Source organism: Geotrypetes seraphini, chromosome 10 (assembly GCF_902459505.1).
Source record: "Geotrypetes seraphini chromosome 10, aGeoSer1.1, whole genome shotgun sequence".
NCBI lineage: Eukaryota > Metazoa > Chordata > Amphibia > Gymnophiona > Dermophiidae > Geotrypetes > Geotrypetes seraphini.
This window is the reverse complement of record NC_047093.1, coordinates 131374734-131396081: the sequence shown is the minus strand read 5'-3', so window position 1 is coordinate 131396081 and position 21348 is coordinate 131374734. Positions and strand designations below refer to the sequence as shown.

Here is a 21348-nt window from a genome sequence, read left to right as displayed (position 1 = left end):
TAAAACATCCAGGATATTCAAGACCCTGCGGACCCTGGAGCAGCAGAAGATCAAGCATTGACAAAGAATGCAGATGTCTGAAACAGTAAGCATATATTTCAGCGACTTGAGTCGGCTCCAAATGGCTCTTCTGAAAGTTGATCACCCAAACCAGATCTTGCAGGAGTTGGACAATCCGCGCCACTGACTTGATGCAGAATTCCATGGAAGATGCCCAAATCAACCAGTCATCCAAGTATGGATGCACCTGAACATGTACAAAGCAGTTGCTAGTCAAAATGGGAGCGCCTTGAACTGGAAATGCTGACCCAACTCATGGAACCTCAACTACTTCCTGTGTGCCAGAAATATGGGGATATGCAAATAGGCTTCTGACAGATCCAGAGAGGCCAGAAATTCCCCTGGCACCACTGAGCCAGACGCATCCTCTGAGTCTTTCTTGGGCACAATGGTACCGGCAGTATGGCATCCAGAGTTAACAGCCACCACACCGTCGCCCAGACCCTTTCTGCCTTCTCCAGGCATCTGCAAAGAGAATCCATGAAGAGATACGGCAGATGAGATGAGAACTCCAGCTTGTAGACCTCTTGAACGATGTCCAGCACCCACTGATCCGTGCAAATCGTGGCCCAAGCCTCCCAGTGAGCCAACAGCTTCCCCCCCTTTCCAGGGCAGGTTGGCCTCTATCCTGTGAGCACAGAGATTAAGTGCCGATTGCAGCCCAGGAAGCCCTGACGCAGCTTAGCGAAACGCTGGCTGGCCATCGTCAAGCATAGTAGTGGCTTTTTGAGTTTTAAGTCCACAGTGCATTGTTGAGCCTTAGGAAGAGGTTTAAAAATTATATTATTCTAAAGAGTAAAAAGACAAATCGCTTTTTTTGAGAACAGGATTTGCACTAAGGGTATTTGAGTTTTTTGGAGTCAACCCGGACCAATACCTGACTTTCGAAGTCCATACTAATGCTCAGGTTAAAAAATGTTTTGTAATCCTCTGGAAACTTCGCACCATCAAACACTATTTCGACTTCCTCTCCTTCCGACTTCTGGTCCAATCACTAATCTTAAGCATCCTTGACTACTGCAATATCATATACCTGGGATCCTTTAAGAAAACATCAAACGCCTAAGAATCGTTCAGAATGCCACTGTTCGCCTCATTTACGATCTCAAAAAATCAGATCATGTAAGCCCTTACTACAACAAAATTGCATTGGCTGCCGATGGAGGCAAGGATCATCTTCAAATTTGCTTGCCTCTGCTTCAAAACCATAACAGGCTCGTCTCCAATCTACCTGTCTGATCACTTTGAGCATTCAGGCCCCACCCGCACACGTAATGCCCACCTGTTTGCCTTCCCGTCCCTAAAGGACTGTGTCTACAAGAGATTCCTTGACAGATCTCTGGCATTCCAAGCAGGCAAATGGAATAAATGTCTCATTTCTAACTCACCCTCCTACCAAACTTTCAGGAAATCAATCAGAACCTATCTCTTTGATAAATTTTTCTGACTCCCTCCCAGCCTTGTATCTCCGATATGCCTCCGGATCTCCTGACTACTCCCGACTTGCTAAGTTAACATCGCTGTATATGTACAGTCTCTTACTCTGTTAACCGCTTTGAACTGTTATGGTACTGCGGTATACAAAAATAAAGTTATTATTATTATTATTACAGTCCCTTTGTGTTTGTGAGTGTGGGCACGATGGACCACTGGTCTGACCCAGCAGCGGCAATTCTTATATTCTTATTAAATAGTGGGGTTCCCCAGGGGCCAGTGCAGGACAGCTGCTTTTTATCATATTTATCAATTATCTACAGATGGGAATAACTAAATTTGTTGATGACACAAAGTTGTTCAATCGCAAAAGGATTGTGAAAAATTGCAAGAGGACCTTGCAAGAATGAGACTGGGCATCAAACTGGCAGATGATTTTTAATGTGAGTGAGTGCAAAGTGATGCATATGGGAAAGAGGAACCTGAACTCTAGCTACGTGATGCAGGGAGTCACCGCCCGGGAAAAGAATTAGGGGTCACTGTTGATGATACATTGAAACCCTCTACTCAAGTGTGTGGCAGCGGCTAGAAAAGCAAATAGCATATTAGGAATGGAAAACAAATTGAAATTGTTATACACTTCTCCCTCCGTATTCGCTGTGATAGGAGATTAACAGAACCGCAAATACAGAAAAACCGCAAATAAACTTTTTTATAGATGTTATTCGCGGTTTTCTATTAAAAGCCATCGTGAATAGGGTGAAACCGCGAATAACGCGGTGGGAGACCTGGCCTGTTCCTGAAGGAGAGGCAAAACACGGTGAAGAAAGCGATTTCTCTGTGCAAGCTGATGTAATTTGGGGGGGAGGAGCCAGCAAGCTAAAAACCGTGAATAATCGAAACCGCGAATGCTGAAACCGCAAATACGGAGGGAGAAGTGGAATGCCTTTGCATCGCTCTATGGCAGTGGTCTCAAACATGCGGCCCAGGGGCCACATGCGGCCCACCAGGTAGTATTTTGAGGCCCTAGGTATGTTTATCCTAATCGCAAAAGTAAAATAAAACAGTTTCTTGATCATCTGTCTCTCTAGCTATAAATGACAATATTATTATTGGAGACATGGCCAAAAGGAAAGATTTATAAACTATAAAGAGTTTTACCTCATTCAAAATTGTTATTTTTTTAAAATAAGACATTAACTATTTTCTCCAAGAACCTACAAATCCAAACTGTGGCCCTGCAAAGGGTTTGAGTTTGAGACCCACTGCTCTATGGTATGCTGGACCACAAATACTGGGTGCAATTCTGGTCACCGCATCTCAAAAAAAAAAAAAGACATAGCGGAATTAGAAAAGGTACGGAGAAGGGCGACAAAAAAAATGATAAAAGGGATGGGACAACTTCCCTATGAGGAGTGGCTAGGGCTCTTCAGCTTGGAGAAGAGATGGCTCAGGGGAGATACGATAGAGCAGCCAGCTTCTACAGCACCACCGAAAGATATCAGAACCAGAAACTTAGGGGTCCTTTTATCAAGCTGTGGTAGGGGGGGGTGTTTAACGCGCGTAATACCGCAGGTTAAACCGCCTGCCGCGCTAGCAGGCGTTAGTTGTTTTTTTTTAGCCGGCCGCGGGGGTTCACGCGTGATGAAATGTCCGACGCGCTAACCCTGCTAGCACGGCTTGATAAAAGGACCCCTTAGGGCTCCTTTTACAAAAGGTGTGCTAGCGTTAACGCACGTGCCGGATTAGTGCACGCTGCCCGGAAAACTACTGCCTGATCAAGAGGAGGTGGGAGTGGCTAGCGTGTGCGCTATTCCACGTGTTCAAGGCCTTAACGCAGCTTTGTAAAAGGAGTCCTTAGTTTTTATCCGCAAGGCCTTGTGCAGAATTTCAGTGTATGTTCTCCATCCAACTCTCTTGGGACTTAACCCTTTCTCTCTCTGTTTGCTCATTAGTGTTTCAGCTCGGCCGGGCCTAGTGCATGTATAAAAAAAAACTAGATGTCAAAAAATCAAGTCTCCTCTTCTCCAGGGAAAAGACACCCAGTTTCTCCAATCTCTCAGCGTATGAAAGGGGCTGGAAAACCTTTCATACGCTGAGAGATTGGAGAAACTGGGACTCTTTTTCCCTGGAGAAGAGGAGACTTAGAGGGGATATGACAGAGACTTACAAGATCATGAAGGGCATAGAGAGAGTAGATAGGGACAGAAAGAGAGAGAGAAAGGGAGAGAGAGAGAGAGAGAAAGAAAGAGAGAGAGAAAGGGAGAGAGACAGAAATAGAGAGAGAGAGAGAGAGAAAGATTGGAGAAACTGGGACTCTTTTCCCTGGAGAAGAGGAGACTTAGAGGGGATATGACAGAGACTTACAAGATCATGAAGGGCATAGAGAGAGTAGAGAGGGACAGAAAGAGAGAGAGAAAGGGGGAGAGAGAGAGAGAGAAAGAAAGAGAGAGAGAAAGGGAGAGAGACAGAAATAGAGAGAGAGAGAGAGAGAAAGATTGGAGAAACTGGGACTCTTTTCCCTGGAGAAGAGGAGACTTAGAGGGGATATGATAGAGACTTACAAGATCATGAAGGGCATAGAGAGAGTAGAGAGGGACAGAAAGAGAGAGAGAAAGGGAGACAGAGAGAAAGGGAGACAGAGAGAAATAGAGAGAGAGAGAGAGAGATAGATAGAGAAAGATTGGAGAAACTGGGACTCTTTTCCCTGGAGAAGAGGAGACTTAGAGGGGACATGATAGAGACTTACAAGATCATGAAGGGCATAGAGAGAGTGGAGAGGGACAGATTCTTCAAACTTTCGAAGAATAAAAGAACAAGAGGGCATTCGGAAAAGTTGAAAAGGGACAGATTCAAAATGAATGCTAGGAAGTTCTTCTTTACCCAACGTGTGGTGGACACCTGGAATGCGCTTCCAGAGGGCGTAATAGGGCAGAGAACGGTACTGGGGTTCAAGAAAGGATTGGACAATTTCCTGCTCTCCCTTGTAACTGTATATATTCCTGTCTCTCATCTCTTCATCCTTCCAAAGTACTTTAGATCAATGTAGTCTTGTTAGAATGTATATTTTCTTATTTTTCCTCTATCCCTATTTTTCACTTCTTTGTTCTTCTCCAGGTACTTTAGTTAGATTGTGAGCCTTCGGGACAGTAAGGGAATTTCTAAGTACCTATCTTACTTTTTAATTGTTATTGTTACTGGTTACTTCGACTCTGTATCTTCACTGTAAATGTACAGTCTCTTCTCCTGTAAACCGCTCTGAACTGTTTTGTGGTATTGCGGTATACAAAAATAAAGTTATTATTATTATTAGATAGAGGATTACTGCACAGGTCCTGGACCTGTTGGGCCCAAGCGGACTGCTGGGCACGATGGACCTCAGGTCTGACCCAGCGGAGGCATTGCTTATGTTCTTATGCTTATACTGTTTGTTAAGCTCCATGCCCTCACACAGGCTATGACCACCAGAAACCAAACCAGACACAAACTACCTCTCCTATCTCGATAGTTGACCAAGCTCCCTACAGTCCAGGAAAGAGGCACCCATAATATATCAAGACTACAACACCAGATATAGCCAGTCTTCTCTCCAAACCATATGCCATAATCAGACGCCTACACAAACCAAGTCATCCGTGTCATGAACCCTAATGAAATAATATAATCCCTGGATATGGCCGAGGATTACATTACATTGCAAATTGTTTTGAACTCTTTCTGGGGCAAATTAGCGATCAATAATGTAATGCAGTGTCTAACCAGCTGCTTCTTGCAGTACTGATAGTATTATGCATGCTGTATACACTCCAGAGAATTATCTACCCCCCAAAAATCAAAATAATGTCTTCTTTGTGACTCTGTACAGTGCTGCATACGTCTGGTAGCGCTATAAAAATAATTAATAGTAGTAGTATTAATACCGTGTTTCCCCCCCAAAAAAGACCTACCCCGAAAAAAAGCCCTAGCATGATTGTCGGGGTAGGTCTAAATATAAGCCCTACCCCAAAATTAAGCCCAAGTTAGATTGCCCCAAAAGCCCCTCCCCAACTCCTTCCCTGGATTGACCACCAGTAGTGCTTCCCGCCCTCCTCCCCCCAGCGCAGCTGAACCCCGCTGACTCTTCCACCCAAGGGTTCTGCTGCACAGGGGGTGGGAGGGAGGGATTGAAAGATGCTGCAGAGGGAAGGCACAAGGGAATGGGTGAGAGGGAAAGAAACATGTGGGGGAAAGAAAGGAAAGAGGAAGAATTGCAGTGGAGGAGAGATGATCATTGTACATGAAAAAAAATAAGACATTCCCCGAAAATAAGCCCCGGTGCGTTTTTTGGACCCAAAATTAATATAAGACACTGTCTTATTTTCGGGGAAACATGGTAGTATTTGTGTCCAAGTGAAAATTTAGAAATACTCCACAACAACAAGCAAGGATTTGAATATAAAGGAATTTTTGGCTCACCGCTCTTGGTATCAGTATCCTCAACTACTCCCTCCATCTGCTCAGTGTCGGGATCATCTTCCGTTTTCAGGATCTCTATTGTATTCTCAGCAGTGTAACTTTGGCTGCCTGTAAAGAGAATGGAAAAATAGCTTCAGGTTTAACGGAGAGATTAGAACCTAAAAAAAGTAAGATTTTGCTAATACTGAGATGATGGGAATATTATGAGCTCTGAAAATTCAAGTGTCCTGGTGGAAGGACTTAAGGACCCTCTTGTCGTTCTGAAAACGAACCGTGACATTCAACACAAACTGGGTCCTACAATACTATGGTAATGAAAATTGCAGCAGAATCTGTCTTTGGTATCGGATCCCACCTCCCTTCAACCTGCTTCTATCAATGTTGGTCTTCCCGTCTCCCTTTCCTACTGCCAGCCATGAGTTATTCAACCTTCCCCTCTTCTAATATGGATATTGGTAGTCAATCTCGCCTTCTCCCTCTTGCTGCTTTAATTCCGGGGGGTGGGGGGGGCATATCTGCTTCAATCCCTTTTCTTTCTTCAATTGGGGCAGGGTCTATTTGCTTCCTTTCTGCCTCCCTCCATTCAGCTGATGATATCTTGAGCCATTCAGCTTCCTCGCTCATCCTGCTGATCCCAGTGTCTTTATTCTTATCCTCTCTGTCTCTCGCCACCTAGAAGCACTGTGTATTTCATAGAGAACAAAACCCACAACCTGCTGGGTGGAAGGAGAAATTAGGTTCTTACTTGCTAATTTTCTTTCTGTTAGCCTGTAGAGCGGTACAGTTCTTCATTACTGATGGGTAATATCTCATCATGACCAGCAGGTGGAGACTGAGACCAGGTCAGATTTTCAAGATATCCACAATGAATATGTATGAAATGGATTTGCATGCACTGCCTCCTTGAGATGTAAATAAACAACCAAAATACATGAAGGCTGTTGGAAAATGCATAGGAGAGGCCCCTGCAGTAAAATGTCCCCACAGCTCGCAAGCTACGCAAGCCGAGCCACAACCGCTGTTCTTAGATCTCCCCGGCCCTAGAAAAATACTAGAACCCACAAAAAAAGCAAAATCTGCACATGTACAAAACCCACAATCACCGCAGAAAGGCAGATAGGGTGGGGAACTGTACCGGTCTTCGGCTAACAGAAAGAAAATTAGCAGGTAAGAACCTAATTTCTCCTTCTGTGTCACCCGATAGATCGGTACAGTTCTTCATCACTGATGGGACATACCAAAGCAGTCCCCATCATGGGTGGGACCCCTGAAGGGCCGACACCAGAACACGCTCACCGAACACCACATCCGACACGCCTGAAGGTCCACAAGGTAATGTTTGACAAATGAATGCAGGAAAGACCAAACTGCAGCCTTACAAATATCCACTGGAGGCACTAGAGAAGACTCGGCCCAAGTAGCTGCCTAACCCCGAGTGGAATGAGCCTTAAAAAATTCCAGAACAGGCTTTTCTTGAAGAAGATACGCGGAAGCAATGGTTTCCTTAATCCAATGGTAGCTTTGGAAGCTCCATCCCCCTTTTGAAGACCCGCTAAGAGGACAAAAAGATGATCCGATTTCCTGAACTCCTGGGTCCGCTGAACATAAGAGTGAAGGACCCAACAGACATCCAATTTGCATAATTGTTTCTGCTTCGAAGATCCCTCCCAACTACCCAACACCAGGAGGACCACTACCCGATTGACATGAAAAGAAGAAACTACCTTTGGCAGAAAGGAAGAAACAGGCAGCAACACTATCCACTCTCTAGAGAATTTCAGGAAGGGAGACCGACAAGAGAAAGCCTGCAACTCAGAAACGCGTCTCGCAGAAGTAATGTCCACCAAAAAGACCGCTTTCAGAGTAAGGTCCTTCAACAAGCAGGCACCCAAAGGCTCATACGGTGGGCACACCAGCAAGGACAAGACCAGATTAAGATCCCAAGAAGGAACAGATGGTCAAACAGAAGGCCTGAGCAACTTGGCTGCCTGCAAGAAGTGAACGACATCAGGAATGGCAGTCAAATGCTGAGCTTGTAACAACCCACGAAAGGCAGACAAGGCTGCAAGCTGAACCTGGAGAGAAGACCAAGCCAGGCCCATGTCCAGGCCATCTTGCAAGAACTCCAAGAGGTTAGGCAAGGAAGCGCAAAAAGAGACCACTCCACGCGCAGCACACCACTCCTTAAAGAGACGCCAAACACATACATAAGCCTGAGAGGTTGAAAGTCTCTGGGACCCCAAGAGAGTGGAGATCACTTTATCTGAATAATCCTTCTTACCTAGGCGTTCCCTTTCAAGAGCCAAGCCGTAAGACAAAAGGGACCCGGATCGAACATTGGAAGGGGCCCTGAGTCAGAAGGTCAGGCAAGAGAGGCAGTGGCAGAGAATCCGCTACCAGATGATAAACCAGGTCCGCGTACCATGGATGTTTGGGCCAGTCTAGGGCCACTAGGATCGCAAGGCTGGGATGTCGAACAATGTGAAAAAGAACTCTGCCCACCAACGGCCTCAGAGGAAACACTTACAGAAGATCCTCCATTGGCCATGGCTGAACCAGAGCATCCAGTGCCTCGGCCTGACCGTCCCTGTGACAACTGAAGAAGTGGAGTGTTTTGGTGTTGGCAGCCGTGGCCATCAGGTCCATGAGGGGCTGACCCCAAGACTGCACTATCAACTGGAAGGCCACAGAACTAAGACACCATTCTCCGGGATCTAGCACGTGACGACTGAGGAAGTCCACCTGAACATTTTCCACGCCTACTATGTGGGAAGCTGAGATATCCAGGAGATGAAACTCTGCCCAGACCATGAGCAGAGCCGCCTCCTACGCCACCAGAGAACTCTTGGTGCCCCCCTGACGATTGACATAGGCCACCGCCGTGGCATTATCCGAGAAAACCCGGACCGATTTGCCCATCAAGAAGGACTGGAAGGCTAACAGCGCCAGACGGATGGCTCTGGTCTCCAGAACATTGATTGACCAAGCCTTCTCCGGGGACCAACTGCCCTGCGCAGAGCGACCCAGACACTGAGCTCCCCAGCCAAGGAGACTGGTGTCCGTGAGAAGCACCGTCCACTGGGGCTGATCCAGACTCACCCCTTGTACTAGATGGGAGGCCTGAAGCCACCAACGAAGACTGCAGCGAGCCGCCCCTGAAGAGGGACATGAAAGTCTAGACTGTGCCTCTGGGGCGAACACCTCCGAAGAAAGGCATACTGAAGTGGATGCATTTGGGCTCGAGCCACCTCAGAACATCTAGAGAAGCTACCATCGACCCCAAGACTTGGAGGAAATCCTGCGCCTGAGGACACCGGGATGCCATAAGCAGGCGAATCTGAGATTGCAATTTGCTTACCCAGGCCTCTGGGAGGAAGACCTTCCCCAAGGAGGTGTCGAACGGGGACTGTGTTTCTGAAGTTACAGTGGGTGATCATCTGGCATCCAGTGATGGGTATAGAGAGGGCTCATTCAAAAGCAAAGGTTCTAGACTTTAAAAAAACTAACTTTGTTCGGATGGGAATTTATGTCAAGGAATTATTATCTGGAAGGAGTGGAAATGTGGTAGGGAAAACTGAAAGGAGCGATTGTAAGGGCGACAAACCTTTTTGTGAGGCATGTAAGTAAAAGGAAGAGGAAAAGAAGGCCACTTTGGTTCTCAAAAGTAGTAGCTGAGAAGGTAAGGAATAAGAAGTTAGCTTTCATAAACTACAAAAGATCGCAGTAAGAGGAAGACAGACAAAAATATCTAGAAAAGTTAAGAGAGGCTGGTCTTGTAGTCAGGAAAGCAAAGATGCAAATAGAAGAAAAAAATTGGAAAGGTTGACAAGCCATCCCAGCGAGTCCAGAAACTCCACCACTTGAGCCATGACCCGGGTGCTCTCCTGGAAAGACTTTGCTTGAATCAACAAGTCGTCCAGGTAGGGATGAACCAGAATGCCATCCTTGCGCAAAGCCGCCGCCACGACCACTATAACCTTGGTGAATGTCCGCGGAGCCGTGGCCAGACCAAAAGGGAGCGCACAAAACTGATAGTGCTGACCCAAGATCGTAAAGCGAAGGGAGCGCTGATGAGAGGACCGGATTGGAACATGCAAGTAGGCCTCCATCAGATCTAGAGAAGTCAGATACTCCCCCAGTTGAACTGCCAGAATAACAGATTGCAGCATCTCCATGCGAAAAGATGGAACCCTGAGGGCCCAGTTGACCCCCTTCAAATTCAGGATGGGCCAAAATGACCCCTCTTTCTTGGGCACCACAAAGTAAATCAAGTACCTGCCAGTGCAACACCCCTGAAGGGGCAATGGAACCACTGCTTTGAGAACTAGCAATCTGTGAAGGGTCTGGCGAAAGGCCTGCTTCCTCCACACCATGTGACAAGGAAAAGCTAGAATAAGATCTGCAAAGGAGCGGGCAAACTCCAGAGCATAACCGTCCCGAATCACCTCCAGGACCCACTGATCGGACATGATCGCAGCCCACTTTGGAAAGAACTTGCACAGATGGGTGCCCACCGGAACCAGAGGGAGCGCCTACAAGGAGCCATGGGGCTGGACGGGCAGTGGGGGAACCGACGGAGGGATTCACAGCTCCCCACTGGGAATGACCCCGGGAAAAACCAGAGGTCATGAAGGAAGCAGCCCCTCGAACAGGGCGGTACCTGTGGAACTTACGCAGACGCCCACAAGCAGTGCCACCCCGAGCAGCCGGCTGGGCATGATCTTCAGGCAGGCGGGGCACTTTAGAGCCCATAAGAATCTGAACCAACTTATCCAAATCCTCTCCACACAAAAAAGACCCCCGAAAGGGAAATTTTGTAAGTTTAATCTTGGATGCCGCATCCGCCGCCCAAGCACAAAGCCACAAGGTACGACGCGCGGCCACACCGAGAGACAAGTGGCAGCCATCTCAATCTTTGCCACCTCCTGATCCACCAAGGACCAATCATCAGACTCAAGGTCAAGGACATGCTCGGCTCACCGAAACACGGCCCGAGCCACCAGCCCCCCACAAATGGCCTTTGGACCCTCAAAGCAGAGATATCAAAATTCCGCTTAACCCTTTCAGGACCAAGGGACATATTTGTCCCATAACTTTAAAATCCTATAAATTTTGATTGGGATAGTCTACAGTTCTAAATTTGATATGTACGGATTCCATATGATACTGCCTTTATGTAAACAAACTGGTTCCGACATTCATTCATTAGCGTCGTTGCCAGATTGACGAGAAGATTCACTTGCCACACTGTCCATAAGCCAGAAGTTTGATTTTTTTAAAAAAAAATAATGATATTTCACAAAAAAAATCAATTTTTTGGCATCTGCAAGCCCTTTTTACCATAAAAATGTCGTCAAAACCACAAAAATTGGCCTACGATCCTTATGGTCCTGAAAGGGTTAAGAAGGGTCTCCAACTTACGCTCTATGGTTCAAGATTCAAGGTTTATTAATATTTGATGTATCGCTGAATCTGTTTACAAAGCGATGTACACAAGTAAAAAAGAGATAAAATTATAGAGATACAAATTAAAATTCATTAACATCTAATTTAAGACAAGACAGACTTGAAATGGGGAGGAAAGAAGGGCAAAGATTACATCTGTTATATCTAGAAAAACAAATATGGGAAAAAAACATAAGGAAACGGGGATAGGTAAAAAATTAAAAACTAAAAAAGTTTTTTAATATTGAGTATTAAAAGCATCTTTAAAAAGGTGAGTTTTTAAAGATTTTTTAAAAGAAAGAAGATCTTTTCCATTTGTAATATGTTGTGGTAGAGAGTTCCACCATTGTGGGCCCATAACAGAAAACATGTCAGCTCTTCTTGTTCCTATTGTTTTAAGGGAAGGTATAACTAGTAAGTTGTGAGAGGATGATCTGAGTGAGTGTACGGGATTATAAGGAATTAACATTCTTGATATAAACTAAGGCTCGTTGTGGACTAGGGTTTTAAAAATAAGCATCATTACCTTAAATAAAATGCGGTGGCTGACAGGAAGCCAATGAGCACCTTATGCCACTTAGCAATAGCTGAGACCACTATGTTCACCACTGGTGACTTCAAGGTATCCCGAGCCCCCTCCGGGATGGGATACAGACGAGCCATGGAGCGCGCAAACCAAAAAGGCGCCTCCGACATCTTCCACCATGCCAGGACGACATCTTCCACAATGCCAGGACAACATCCTGAATATCCCGATGCATGGGAAAGGTGCGGGATGCAGAGCAGAACCCCCCCTAAGAAGAGGGTCCTCCACACGCGGGGTCTCCTGAGGCTCCTCTGCAAAGCGTAACACAGAGGAGACCTGCTGAATCAGATCCGGGAGCTTGTCCCACTGAAAAAGGCGCACCATGGACGCATCCTCGCCGGTAGATGGAACCGCAGAGACCCCACTACCAGCATCCATCCCCCCGAGAGGATCCTGGAGGTCTCCCCATCCAATGAAAACCGCTCCTCAGAAATAAAGTCATTGTCCCAAGACACCCGCGGGTGCTTGGACGAGGGGGGAGGAGGGTGGACACTAAGGGCACTGAGGGGGGCAAAACTGGAAAGGGTGCAGAGGGGACCCCCGAGACCCCTGGGGCGGAAGCAGGACCCCCGGCCGCCTGAAAATAAGCTTTGCATAAAGTAAAAATAGAAATCAGGGAAAAATCCCCCAGGTGGCCCCATGGGACTCATTGCCAAAGCAGAGGACCCATAAGAAACCAGCTCCTGTCTTTCCGACACAGGGGGGAAGGTCACCGGAGGCTGACAACAAAATGGAGGGGCTTACCGCCAAATCTGGTGAAGAACCCGCCAAAAACGACCCCTCCGAGGCCTGTAGCGGCTGAGAAGCCTAAACTGTCCCAGCCACTAAAGCAGGCAAGCAGGCAGCAGCGGTAAGGGAATCCCCAGCCGCTTTGACAGTATGGGAATCCTTTTTACCCTGACCGTTGGCGGCTGGGGAAATCCCTCCGTGGGCGGCGCAGAAAGCCCAGGCTTCTCCGCTGTCAGCTGCCGACTAGCGAGGCACTAGCAGCGGGATGCCGACGAGGCTCCCCCCACCGCTTCGGCCTGTACAGCGCTTGCACAGGCCGGCCGCAAGCACCTCGCGGTGTGGAGCACAATGAGCACTTTTTCCCTTGCCAAGAGCTCATTGCTCCACACGCGACCTAGCTGAAAGAAAAGTGCTGGTTAGGTAAAAAATACAGTAAATGACATTAAATTTAAAGGGAAAGCAGACTTTTAGACTGGCACTGCCTCAGGATTTTTTTTTTTTGGTAACAGAGCAGACTCCACTGGCTCTCCAAGCAGTATGCCTTGCCTGTATTGGTGGCAAGGCTTTCTGCTGAGGCACCTCTACAAAATAGTTGGGGAGGTGGAGGAAGAGGGGGAGGGTCCCAGCATGAGATCCGCTGGGTGTAACACCCTCCTGAGGTCGGATGGACCCCCCAAGTTCAGTCCGGCACCAAAAAGGGGACTAGGAGCCTTAAACAAATTCCAACACTTGCTGGAGATGGGTACAGCTCACCAACACTTGCTGGAGACTGAGAAAAGACTAAGCTATATTGGGAAGGGCCAGCCATTATATACTATACCAAAGTTTTGTTTTCAGTCTCCACCTGCTGGTCATGATGAGATATTACCCATCAGTGATGAAGAACTGTACCGGTCTATCAGGCGACACAGAAGGAAGGTTTAACACCTTAGAGAAGCACTGAGGGAGATCAGAAATAGAGATATAAGAAGATATAATCAACTGATAAAGGGTGAGAGAAAGGTATTGAAAGAAGAGAAAGAGAAAGGAGAGAGACATGGGGAAATGGTGAAGGAGATTAAGAAAAAGAGAAGGTATAACCCGCCCCCCCCAAAAAAAAAAAAAAATTAATAAATAAAAAGCAGATCTGACAATGAAAGGTAAAAATAAGGGAACTAGAAAACACCCATAAATGTTAAAGGAGGGACTGTGATGATAACACCTCGTTCTCATTGTGCCTGATCCAGAGGAGGAATCTTTCTTATAGGAAAAGTTTGTATCCCGTCATTACTAGTTTTAATTCCATCTCCATCACCTGTTTCATGCAGTTCCTCACATGAGCCTGTGGTGGTCAGATTTCCTGTTTCCTCAGATCCTGTGGGGTCAGTCCTGAATCCTTCTTGCTCAAACCGGATTAAAATCTCAGGCTTGATACTGTTGGAGCCTGTTATGGGATGATGATCTTCGTTAGTACAATATGTTTAAAAAAAATATTACCCCAGACCCTGATTATCTTATTACTGAGGTGGGCAAGTCCTTTCCTCAAGAGCTACAAACAGCTCTGGTCATCAGATTGATTTCTGATTTATAGCAAGAAGATAAAGAATAGATTGATTTAGAAGCATTGCGATATACCACCTTCTATTGCCTGATACCACCAACTAGAGATCTGCTAAATTGTTCTGATTTAATGAGACGGGGCTGGAGAGGTCTTCTTCAGCCCCCAGTGAGTAAGTTCGTTTGTTCTTGACATCCAGTTGAGATTGCAAAGCATCTCACTGGCTTACGATTACAATCATAATAAAAGGATTAAACTCATTAAAGGGCCTTTTGCTAAAGCGAACAGGTATAAAATAAGATGCTCAGCATTTAACACACAGAAATATCCTAACTTCACTCAGTGAGCTAAGTGGGTAGTGGAGTGAACACCACCACTACCTGGTTAAATTCTGGGACCAGCACGACTGGCTCTGGGATAGTGTTACAGCAGTCAGAGGGGATATTCAGGGGCGGTTTCTGGGTCAGTACCCCTGAATATCCCCTCCTGGACAGTTCAGCGCCGTTTAATGGGGTAGAAGCCGCTCCTCCCCAGTTATGTCGTTTTAAATATCAACCCCAAAGAATTCTTGGTTCATAGACAACTCCGCGAAAGACAAAGGCGCGCGCCGACAACTGAGCGCAAGACGGAGGCGCGCGCCGAAGAAAATTAAAGTTTTTAGGGGCTCCAACGGGGGGTTTTGTTGGGGAGCCCCCCCCCCAGTTTACTTAATAGAGATCGCGTCGGTGTTGTGGGGGGTTGTAACCCTCCACATTTTACTGTAAACTTAACTTTTTCCCTAAAAACAGGGAAAAAGTGAAGTTTTCAGTAAAATCAACGCCCCCATAACGCGGCGCGATCTCTATTAAGTAAAGTGTGGGGGGGTTCCCCCCACACACCCCCCGGCGGAGCTGTAAAAACAGTAATTTTCTGCGGCGCGCACCTCAATTGTCTGCGCGCACCTTTGTCCCGGCGCGCTTATGACCTGACACCGAATTCTTAAAGGCGAGGCGGAAAACAACAACGGCACAAAGGCCACGATTCTATAGTTAGGTGCCAATATCAGCACCGATTCTATAAAACGTAGGCACCCGTTATAAAACCACACTCAGCATCCTGACATTTACCTGTCCCCAACTGATGCCAGGGTTTTCTGTGTCCAGAGCTAGGCGCCGATATCAAAGCTTAATGGCACCTGAATCACAAAGAGACGCCCAACTCAAAGACATGCCCACGATAGAAACATAGAAAGATGACGGCAGAAAAGGGCTACAGCCCGTCAAGTCTGCCCACTCTACTGACCCACCTCATTTAGTCTGAGTGCTAATGACCCAGTTCCTTAACTCGACCCTCGTAGGGATCCCACGTAGATGTCCCATTTATTCTTAAAGTCGAGCACGCTGGTGGCCTCGACCACCTGCACCGGAAGTTTGTTCCAGTGATCTACCACCCTTTCCGTGAAGAAATACTTCCTGGTGTCACCGCTAAATTTCCCTCCTCTGAGTTTGAGCGGGTGCCCCCTTGTGACCGAGGGTCCCTTGGGAAAGAATATGTCGTTTTCCACCTCGACACGACCTGTGACGTACTTAAATGTCTCAATCATGTCACCCCTTTCCCTGCGCTCCTCTAGAGTATAGAGCCGCCTCCTAACCACGCCCACTTTTAGCTTAGGCGCTCTGGGCTAGGAGCCTACTTTTTATAGAACCATGTTTTTGGAGTTAGGTGTCTAACCTTCAATTAAGTCCACTTAAGGCTGATTGTGAAGTGTTGAGTGCCAGTGGCAGCACTGATGAAGCCTATAACTCAATTAAAGTAGGCAGACTTTATAGAATGAGGGCCAAAATGCACACAAGTTCCTGCAAATCAGTCAATTAATTGGAATGTTCTTCCCTGCCGTCTCTTATGGGGCTTTGTATTGTGCTGACGTTTATCATTTTTCTCTTAAATTATTTTTCTACAGTCCTATCACAAGGTTTCAGTTCACCGACTCCCAAGTTTGCCTCATTGATTGTATGTGTGCTTATATTCGCCTTGGGTGAATCTCTTTATAAAGGTGGATACCAAATCCCAATAAATCCATCAATAAATCTTAAAGCACTATTGTGAACTGCATTATGCACTGTGATTTGCACTAACCCGCCCTCAATAAAAATCTGCATGACGAGTTCAAGTGCTTCACGTTCATCAGTCAGGTTTCCCGTAACAATGGAGAAGCCTCTCCACCAACACCAACCCTTTCTCAATCCCTTTTTACATTCTAGGTTAAGGGTCTTACAGATCTGATCCCACCTCCTCTGCCTTTGTGGGCACTTTGCTTCATCAAAGTAGGTTTAAATATACTTGGAAATTTGGAAGGTGAAGAGAGGATGATGGCTTCTCACCACCACCACCACCACCACCACCACCACTGATTTCGTAAATGGTCTCGGCTGACCTTAATAAAGATATGCAGGAGGAATTTGATACTTACTCGGTACAGAAAGATGAGTCTGTTCAGATGTCTCTGATTCAGGAGGACCTATGAAGGGGAGATCCTCCTCTTGTTTAATGCTCAGCGAGAAAACGGATGTTACAATCGGAAACCCTGTTAAAAGAAAACACGTCTAGGATTCACCAAGAATCTGATAACAATAAATTAGGAAATAGATTTTATGTCTTTAAGGGAATACTAAGAAGCCCATACATATAAAGTGGGCTTCTAAGGATTCAGCATCCACCTCTTCCATTAGCACACTCTAAACTCTAGTAAAGGCCCCTAAATGTTTAATGTCAATCGTGCTCTGAAAATGCAAAGCCTGCTTACTCTTGGTGGACTCATTCGGGTTTCCTTTTTCCTCCAAATCACAGTGTTGTGGAAAATATTTCTCATCTTCTTTTTTAATCTTGACTACAACATCAGGATTAACGATTAAATAACCTGTTAATAAGAAATAGGAAAATTAAATTCACATATTTGTGTGATGTACTGCAACCAAAATATTAACTTTGCTGTCGTGAACTATTGTGAATGTTCTTATTGTTAACCGCTTAGTTATAGGCGGTCTATAAATTTTAGAAATAAATAAATAAATAGAATCCTATCTATTTCCATGTGTGTTTGTGTCTCTGTGGCAATTTTGAGAGCAGAGCCAGCCCTCTTGCCCTCACTACACCCCATAGACTGCCTGGGATTATAAAATAGGCCCAAGGGAGGTGACGTACAAGTAAGAAGGGAGAAAAGGCAACTCCAGTTTAGAGGGGACGGAGACAAACAGGATGAAGCATAAATTTTCAGCTTCCACCAAAAACACAGTTTCTGCCAAAACCAGGCAGAAAACAAATTTTGGGACTGTAACCAAAATTTGGTCAGCCTCTAGTGCAGTGGTGTCCAACTCAAACCCTTTGCAGGGCCACATTTTGGATTTGGAGGTACTTGAAGGGCCTCAGAAAAAATGGTTAATGTCTTATTAAAGAAATAACATTTTTGCATGAGGTAAAACTTTTTATAATTTATAAATCTTTCCTTTTGGCTAAGTCTTAATAATAATATTGTCATTTATAGCTAAAGAGACATATGATCAAGAAACTATTTTATTTTACTTTTGTGATTATGATAAACATACTGAGGGCCTCAAAATGGTACCTGGCGGGCCGCATGTGGCCCCCGGGCCGCAAGTTTGAGACCACTGATCTACATACTGTATTGGAATTTGAGTAAATGCCTGATAAAGCTTAAAGCTTAGAGAATAAAAAGGCAGCTACAAATTGCCACTTGATTAAGAATGAATCTTAGACATTTGCTAGTACAGATATTTTTCTTCATGGTCCTCCTAGATGGAGACATTGCAGTCGCTGTCTTCTTGGTGACATCTGTTACCATCTAAAGGGAGGTTATACACTGCACAGTACAGGTGACTAGTCTGCAGTTGAGATATCATGGCCTTACACAGATGTTGTAGTTCTCATCAAGAAATCTGACAAGCGAATCATTCCCCTGGCCTTCTGTAACAAATGTTTGTAGTTTAGAAAAGACAGACAGACTCCAGTTGAAGTTGAAATACCTTAAACCTTGGGGGGTGGGAAGGGTTATGTTTTGGTTTGTTCTGTTTAGCATTTAGAAGATGGGGATTTGACTCTATGGGATGATGGTTGTATTGCTCATCGATACGCTTATATTTGCAATTTTTCAATAAATATTTAAAACTAAATAAAAATACCTTACACCAGAGGCTTCTTACATTGGTTCCTATTGGATATGGGATGGCATCAGAGCCAGGTTCTAAATTTCAGATGATTATGGGACCCAATACTTGGGAATTCTCCAAGGTTGAAAAAATAACAGCACCCATTCCATAACGTGCCTGAGATAGAAGATAGAGAAGGTGTATTTACCTCGTGAGATGAGGATGTCATGAATCTCCTTGATGACCTTCTTGTACAACTCTTTCTGCCATTCTCCCAGAACGTCCCACTCCATCTCCAAGAAATAAGCAGCGACATCCTTGAATGTGACGGATGTCTGGAAAGCAAGACACGGACACAGTCAGCCAGTTTCGTTATCATGTTTTTCTTTTTTTTTTTCTCTCTCTTTCTTTCTTTATAATTATATTTGTTACACCTCATAACAAATCCTGGCAAATACAAAGTATTTAAAAAAAAGAAAAACCTTGGCATGTTTCTGTAACAGATATTTGTTATATGACTTCTGTCAGTAAGATCAGATCAGATCTCTGGCGCATTATACTTTGAAGACAGTTCTGTTCCTTTAAATCTCCAGGAGCAGATTTCCTGCTCCTTAGACAAATTCGTGAAATTTCTCACGTAGGCTGATTTAGTAATTGGAAGAAAGGTAGTTTTTTTTTGGTCAAAGGAACTTCAGCAAAAGTTAAAGAGATGGGAAAGAGAGAAGCAAATAGATTGATATTTGAAGGTAGGAAAGTGGAGAAGTGTTCTGGGGTCAGTTTGTCTGTCTGTGTTGTTGCTACTAACAGTCTGTAATCTGTTTAGAAAGGATAGAGATGGCAGAGAAAGGAAGGATGAATACTGCATATACCGGAATATAAACTTAGATTTTGTGGCCAAACAAATGGCCCAGAAATGGGGGTCTCAGTTTATATTTGAGTGTTCTGCCTCTCAAGACCCCATTGCAGGCCTCTCTGCTGGTCCAGTGGCGAGTCCAGGGCAAGAGCGATCCTCCTATGCTCCTTCCCCATGCAGTCTCACTATTCAAAATGGCCGACGCGAGTTCCCACAGTGGATACTATGTTTATTTACTGCCTTTTCATGAAGAGATTCACCCAAAATGGTTTACAATACATTGAGTAGTAATCAGGAAGTCATAGGTATTTTGCCTATCTGTCCCTGCAGGCTCACAATCTAACTGTGGTACCTGGGGCAATGTAGGGATTCTTGCCCAGAGTCACAAGGAGCAGGCTGGGATTGAACTCGCAACCTCAGGGTGCCGAGGCAGCAGCTCTAACCACTAGGCCCACTCACTCCCACAGTCACCTTGCAAGACTGACACGAATTGGGTTTACAGTACATTAGGGTTACCAGATGTCTGGATTTAACCGGCCGTCCTGGCGTCCGGACGGCTTTTCAAAATCCGGCACTTTGCCCGGCTTTTGAAAAGCGTTGAGCTCGAGGGAGGGGCCACGTCTGAAGGGGTGCGCGCGTTTGTGATGTCACTACATCGCATGCGCCGATGCCCTCCGGACTACTGCAATCTACTTCCAACAGGTTAGTCTTCCCTCCAAAACAGATGAACAAGAGAAGGGAAGGATGGAAGAGGTGTACAGGGAAAGATGGTCCTTTTACAAGAGAAACATAGAACATGACGGCAGAAAAGGGCCACGGCCCACCCAGTCTACCCACCCTAATGGCCCACCCCTAACTACCTCCATGAAGAGATCCCACATGCCAAATAGAAACATAGAACGTGACGGCAGAAAAGGGCCACGGCCCACCCAGTTTGCCCACACTAATGGCCCACCCCCTAACTACCTCCATGAAGGTAGAGTACGGTACAGGCAGAGTACGGTCAGGCAGAGTACGGTACAGGGATTCAAACAGGGATTGGACGGATTCCTGAGGGATAAAAGGATCGTGGGATACTGAGGGAGGAGCTGGGATGTAACACAAGTATAGAAAGCTAACCAGGTAATAAGTATAGAAACCCAACCAGGTCGTGCATGTGCAAGACCGGAGGGTTAGGACTTCGATGGGAAGATAGGACTTCAATGAGAAACCAAGGTGGCAAGGGAGCCCCTTCTGGTGATTCAGACAGGTCATGACCTGTTTGGGCCGCCGCGGGAGCGGACTGCCGGGCAGGATGGACCTATGGTCTGACCCGGCCGAGGCACTGCTTATGTTCTTAAGAGATCCCACATGCCAAATAGAAACATAGAACATGACAGCAGAAAAGGGCCACGGCCCATCCAGTCTGCCCACACTAATGACCCACCCCCTAACTACCTCCATGAAGAGATCCCACATGCCAAATAGAAACATAGAACGTGACGGCAGAAAAGGGCCACGGCCCACCCAGTCTGCCCACCCTAATGGCCCACCCCCTAACTACCTCCATGAAGAGATCCCACATGCCAAATAGAAACATAGAACGTGACGGCAGAAAAGGGCCACGGCCCACCCAAATGGCCCACCCCCTAACTACCTCCATGAAGAGATCCCACATGCCAAATAGAAATATAGAACATGACGGCAGCCACGGCCCACCCAGTCTGCCCACCCTAATGGCCCACCCCCTAACTACCTCCATGAAGAGATCCCACATGCCAAATAGAAACATAGAACGTGACGGCAGAAAAGGGCCACGGCCCACCCAGTCTGCCCACCCTAATGGCCCACCCCCTAACTACCTCCATGAAGAGATCCCACATGCCAAATAGAAACATAGAACGTGACGGCAGAAAAGGGCCGCGGCCCACCCAGTCTGCCCACCCTAATGGCCCACCCCCTAACTACCTCCATGAAGAGATCCCACATGCCAAATAGAAACATTGAACATGACGGCAGAAAAGGGCCACAGCCCACCCAGTCTGCCCACCCTAATGGCTCACCCCCTAACTACCTCCATGAAGAGATCCCACATGCCAAATAGAAACATTGAACATGACAGCAGAAA

At 46.1% G+C, this 21348-nt stretch overlaps 1 protein-coding gene across 1 annotated transcript in view; it reads right to left on the bottom strand.

Annotated features, from left to right (window-relative positions):
• Nucleotides 1–21348, bottom strand: part of LOC117367635 (zinc finger protein 345-like) — a 35657-nt gene that overhangs the window by 13572 nt on the left and 737 nt on the right. The window contains exons 2-6 of the mRNA XM_033960395.1: nucleotides 18597–18723; nucleotides 17029–17142; nucleotides 16696–16809; nucleotides 14004–14132; nucleotides 5950–6057 (exon numbers count right to left, since the gene is read on the bottom strand). Of these exons, the coding sequence (XP_033816286.1) occupies nucleotides 5950–6057; nucleotides 14004–14132; nucleotides 16696–16809; nucleotides 17029–17142; nucleotides 18597–18723 (592 nt within the window). The remainder of the gene's footprint in view (nucleotides 1–5949; nucleotides 6058–14003; nucleotides 14133–16695; nucleotides 16810–17028; nucleotides 17143–18596; nucleotides 18724–21348) is intronic.